The sequence below is a fragment of the Grampus griseus genome (assembly GCF_964374135.1).
Source record: "Grampus griseus genome assembly, chromosome: 13".
Classification (NCBI taxonomy): domain Eukaryota; kingdom Metazoa; phylum Chordata; class Mammalia; order Artiodactyla; family Delphinidae; genus Grampus; species Grampus griseus.
The window spans coordinates 47,584,468-47,590,467 of NC_139007.1; the positions used below are offsets into that span (position 1 = coordinate 47,584,468).

A 6,000-nucleotide genomic window follows, 5' to 3' on the forward strand; every position below is an offset into this window, starting at 1 on the left:
TAAAAAAAAAAAAAAAAAAAAAAAACTTTATGGCTCAGAGCACACCTGAAAGTTGTATTTTCCCCACATATTTATAAAAGTTTTTATTTTAAAAAAAAACAAACACTGAATTCAGTTAGCAATTTTCTCCCATCTCTCCTCAGGTGTTTGTCTCCCAAAAGGGATGGGGGACACCAGTTCCAATAGACTCACTGTTGTTTTCATTCAAAAGTAGCCTGAAGGATAGAAACTTTCTCCGATGAAAAAACAAATATGGAATTAAGAATTTCTATTATTGGGCTTCCCTGGTGGCGCAGTGGTTGAGAGTCTGCCTGCCGATGCAGGGGACAGGGGTTCGTGCCCCGGTCCGGGAAGATCCCACGTGCCGCGGAGCGGCTGGGCCCGTGAGCCATGGCCGCTGAGCCTACACGTCCGGAGCCTGTGCTCCGCAACGGGAGGGGCCACAACAGTGAGAGGCCCGCGTACCGCAAAAAAAAAAAAAAAGAATTTCTATTATTCACATCAATCCCATTTTCATGGCATAATATTCAAGTTTATTTGCTCACAGATAAAAGAGGTTTTTAATCTCATAACATAAATTGAAAGGGCAGAATAACAGTACTTTACCACTCTTACCCCACCCCCATTACCTCCTATTGTCATTTGGAAGTTAACTGGCTTTACAGACCCAGGTTACTCCATTCTCATCTCAAATTTAAGATACGAAAATTTCAGAAATACTCATAATTTTAAGAAAGCATAGAAATTTACTTATTAATTAAAATAAATAAATTGTTTCAATCAAATTTTGCTGAACCATTATCCTTCATACTACTTTTTTAGAGGTTGACAATTTAGAAGACAGCACAAGATTTTCATAAACAAATAAGACAGAGAGGGGTCAGGGGGAGAAAAATTGGAAAACTTCCAACATACTGCCCTCAGAAATGGGACTTAAGCAACAATCCAATTAAGAAAGCAAGCAGTCAAAAGAAAAATAATTAAAATAACCACATAGTAGTAACTTGGACACCAAGTATGACAGTATCTAAATCAACCTAATTAAAGAATTTTTAAAGTCTGGAACGACTGAAGCTGTTAATAAAAACATGAAAATATTATGACATTTATCTGAGAATATAAAAAAAATAGCTGTTACAAATCTACCAAAGCCACAGTCACAAACTGTACAAGCCACATACCCAGAAATTGTGCAGTGTATGGAAGAGGCAGGTGGGTTTCACCCTCGTCAGGTCTGTGATTCAAATGGTAAGCAAAACAGTTCCAACATGGGGAAAAAACGCCGTGGCCTCTTAGGAGCTGAGTGGGTAATATTAGTTAGAAGGAAGGCATACACAGCAAAAAGAGACCTGCTAGTATGGCTGCCCCTCTCCTAGACCATTCCAGAGACCTGGGTTCAAATCCAAGATCTGCCAGTGACAAGCTATATAGTCTTCAAATGACTTTACACCCTCAACTTCCATACCTGTAAAATGAGAGGGTTAGGCTGGTAAGAATCTATGGTTTCTTCCAGCTCTAAACCTTTTAACTCTAAAGGCAGTCGATTTATAAGTTTTTAGACAACTGATTAATAGCATATCATGCTTTTGTGCCCATTAGTAAAACACAGGAAATTAACTCAAACCACTCAGCTATGACCAAAAGATTACACCTACACCTAAGCTGCTGCATAATAGAATGACAAAGCTGCAATGTAACAAAGAAGGGAAAAAAAGATGCCACGTTTGGCATATGCCAAGCTGAAACAGTCCAAGTCATAACCAAAACTAAATATTATTATGAAACAGTATTTAGGTAATTCAAACAAACCAACTAGTGAGAACTCAGTTGAAGTTAACATAGAGAAAACAGAATTGTTTGAAAATTTCACTGGTTTTGGTATTATATAAACACATTCAGGTTTTGAATATAGTAAAAGCAGAGTTAATGTTAAATGATCAAAAGACTATTTTTGCATATTTGCTAAGAATCTGGCATATAAATTACCTTCCTTTTGAAATGATAAATAATATTTATATTTTAGACAAAGTGCTTTATGTTTTTATTTTTGCATCAAAAATAATAAAATAATATATAGCTTTTTGAAGCAGTTTAAGGGGAAGCCAAATATTTAAGAGTAATTTAACTCAGCTGAAATGATCTAGCATTAATCCAGAAGAGTAGCAGATACAACTCCTCAAAAATATTTACTGACTTACTCTACTATATAACAAAATTACATGGTACATCATTATCTTCAATAAATATTTATTAAGCTTTTAAAACACTACGTGCAAAACATTCATATTAAGGTTACATGAAATATATAGTCTCTACAGCTGAGGAACTTACAGCCAAATTAGAGAAACAAAGTATATTTATAAACACAATAAATAGTGTGCAAATGTGTATTATTAAGTATCAAATAAGAAGTACAGACAATAAATGTTACAGTAATTCAGAGTAAGGCAAACCCAAAAAGGCCCAGGTTGGTCAGGGCAGTTCTTGGGAGGAGACACATAAGTTTGGTATTAAAAGAAGACTTTTAAGAATGGTTTGATGCTAAGCACAGAGAACACAAAGCAACTGTTCCTGCTCTTTGCAACCTTATACCCAATCTTATACTAGTTACATCTGTAAGTGATAACTGGACTAAACTATATCAAAAGTGCAACAACTGGGGCTTCCCTAGTGGCGCAGTGGTTGAGAGTCCGCCTGCCGATGCAGGGGACACGGGTTCGTGCCCCGGTCCAGGAAGATCCCACATGCCGCGGAGCAGCTGGGCCCGTGAGCCATGGCCGCTGAGCCTGTGGGTCCGGAGCCTGTGCTCCGCAATGGGAGAGGCCACAACAGTGAGAGGCCTGCGTACAGCAAAAAAAAAAAAAAAAAAAAAAAAATGGTAGAGCAGGAGTTTTAACTCAAGACAGTGTGTCAGATTCCCAAGCCATGCTAACAATAACATTGAAGAGGTGAGTTCTGCTGACTCATTTCCAAAAGAAATAAAAACTTATTTTAATGGTTACCTTTATAATGTCTAATTTTGAAATACAAGCTATTGCCAAGTTCCAAACATAGTTCTATTAACAAACCTCTACTGGTGTGAATTTATTAATAAACTCTTCATGAGTGAAAACTCTATAAAGCAGATAGCAGTAAAATTTCTATCAGTCAATATATTACTCATGATATCATTCTTATGGTATTTACCATAAGTATATGTGACGATAAAATTGACAGTTTCCAAGTTGGTACCTAAAGCAAGCAGGTCTTATTGTATGTTTCAGAAACTGAAGGGTGTTGGCTGAAACACAGCCCTATTATCAGACTGTTCCAGTCTCCTGCATTGTCTTAGTAACAGAGGTTAAGAGACGGGGTGGGATATTTCAGTGTTAATCAGCGGTTCTCCACCTGCCCGTCCCTCCCCTGGGAACATTTGGCAACATAAATTGGCCTGGAGACATGTGTATTGTCACTACTGTGTGTGCATGTGGGGACTACAAGTAGAAGCTGCTAGGTAGCACCAGGGATGGTGCTAAACATCCTATAGTGCACAGGGCAGCCCTGCCCACTCCCAACAAGGAATTATTCAGTCTAAAATGTCAGTAGTGTCGAGGCTGAGAAACTCTAGTGTGAGATTAAATGTCTGAGGCACTTAGCAGAGAGGGTGGCGTGAGTGTTTAGAGACTGTAACTATAAACACTAAATCAGAGTCCAGTAATACTCAGGAAAGATTAGATATAGCACTCAAGCCGTGATGAGAGCGCTGGCAAGAGGGCAGCCTCCTGCTTTGTTAGGTTTGAGGTGGGTAGTGTAAAGAAAGTGATTGCAACTTCTAGTAGTACTCCAACATTTCACAGTTGTGATTTTTTTTTCTGATAAAAGAACAGGAAATTGAAAAAGTATAAGTAAAAAGAAAAGTAGTTTGCTGGAGAAAAAAGAAACTTCATTTGTTAAACTGTACACAGTTCCACTACCAGCTTACTGAGTGTTTCTATGACTTACAGCAGGGCCCTAGAGGGTTACAACCTAAAACAAAAATAATGGATGTTTTGGACACAATATAAGAGAAAATCAGAACAAATAAATATACATGTGCTTCATTCTGGACATCAGTATTCTAAAGACCAAACATGATCTCAAAAAGCCTGGCTTTTAGCTCCCAAATGTGTAAATGCTCTGATGGTATACTACTGTTCCTTCTTGGGCCTTCCTTTCTCTGAATTTGGGGACCCTCAGTCAAAAGAGAAAAAGTAAAAACTGGACACGTAGCAACCTCTGAGACAGTGCTGACATAAAACAAAAACCAAACACCAACAAGCAAAATTGCTTGAAGTTGAAAGAGTCGGACTTCAGAGGTTATCTAGTAGCAAACCCCACAATGCCAGCCTCTCTTCACATACCAACACTCCTAACAAGTGGTTAGCCAACTCCACTTAAACACTAAACTAAGGTCTATCACTTCTACTAGCTTTCAGAAACCACGAATCACTTCTCACGTAATGGGTATTGAAAGACTGCTCCTGAGCTCTAAAGAGAGCAATGTAATTGATCTAAGTTGCTCCTGCTTCACAGATACCAACTGTTTCTCATTATCAACATTTCCTTAAGCAGAAAAAAAAGCTCACCATCCAAAGACGATTCTAAACTACAATTGGCCAAATCTACGGGCGTATTTGCCCTTTGACAATTATCTTCTGATAGACTGAAACATTTAAGTAAATGCAGACACATGATTCATCTAAAAAGCCTTGTTTGACATTCTGTCAGTATAAGGAATGACTCATTACATCCTGAAAATGGCACGTTAGGTATGTTTTATCCTCCTACATCGCTCAGCAGGATTTATTCTCCCCTTAACTACGTAACTAATGAAAGATACTGATGGAATTCGAAGACTCCGGATCATATTGGGTAAATACGGTACTGTACTTTATACAGTTACAGTAAAGCCTCGTGGAGCCTTGGCAGATGCACGAGAGCAAAACTAAAGTGATTTATTATTGTGCCGTAAAAGAAGTAAATCCTAATTTGTTCTGTGCTGGCTTACCCCAAAAGGGTAGCGGGGGGCAAGTCCCATAAACCCAGCTTTGCTGTCGGGTTTAATTTAGTTTAAATTAACGTCACCGGCGTTGCACCAAAGTTTGAATGGTTACAGGAGGTAAGCCTCTGGCTGTTGCTTCCCCAAAACAGCCCCCTTTCAACTCGCCCCGGGCGCAGGGCGCGCAGCCTCCCAACCGGGCAGGTGGGCCCCGCGCGGCGTCTCCGCAGTGCCCACCCCGCAGCCGCTCCCTTACCTTGGTGAGCTGGGCGATTTTCTTGCTCATTTTCAGGTGCAAGTCCTGGCTGTAGTCCATGCAGTGCCCCGCCTGCTGCGCGGCGGCCGGCGAGGGCGCGAATTTGGCCGCCCCAGCCGCCGAGCCGCCGTAATAGTGCTGCTGCCAGCTCATGCCCGGGGTCGCCATCTTCCCGGCAGACCCCGGCCGGGGCACCGGTGCCCGCGCTCGGGGTGCGGCCCGCCGAGCAACGGCGACGGGGGCGCAGGAGCCGGGGCGGCCGCTTCCGGACCCGACACCCGGTGCCCGCCAGCCGCGGCCGCCCGCGCCACCCCGCCCGCGAACCCCGAGTCACCGCCGTCCAGGGACGGGGCTGCCCCGCCGGCCCGAAGCTGCGGGTGACACCGGCGCGGGGCAGATGCCCAGGGTGCGGCGGCGGCCCCGGGCCCTATCCGCTCTCACCCTCTCTTCAGCTCGCGCCTGGCGAGGGGAGACGTGGGTAGCGTGGCCCCGCAGGTCCCGCTCCCACCCGACACCCAGAGGGACAGCCGCCTAGGGAGGTGCGGAGGGAGGAGGAGACTGGGCGGGCTGCTGCGTGGGGAGGCGGGGACCTGGAGGAGGACGCGGGAGCCGCGGAGCCGCCGTTACCAGGGCTCGCGGAGCGCGCGGGGTGGCGACGTCATTTCCCCGCAGCCAAGCTCCGCCCCGCGCCGCCGCCTGCCCCGCAGCCCGGCTACCGGCGTGGGTT

At 43.7% G+C, this 6,000-nt stretch overlaps 1 protein-coding gene across 1 annotated transcript in view; it reads right to left on the reverse strand.

Annotated features, from left to right (window-relative positions):
- FAM184A (family with sequence similarity 184 member A) overlaps nucleotides 1–5,441 on the reverse strand; it is a gene marked incomplete at its 5' end in the record, with an annotated part of 119,950 nt that extends 114,509 nt beyond the window's left edge. The window contains one exon of the mRNA XM_082668584.1: nucleotides 5,274–5,441. Within this exon, the coding sequence (XP_082524710.1) occupies nucleotides 5,274–5,441 (168 nt within the window). The remainder of the gene's footprint in view (nucleotides 1–5,273) is intronic.
- Nucleotides 5,442–6,000: the final 559 nt, after the last annotated feature.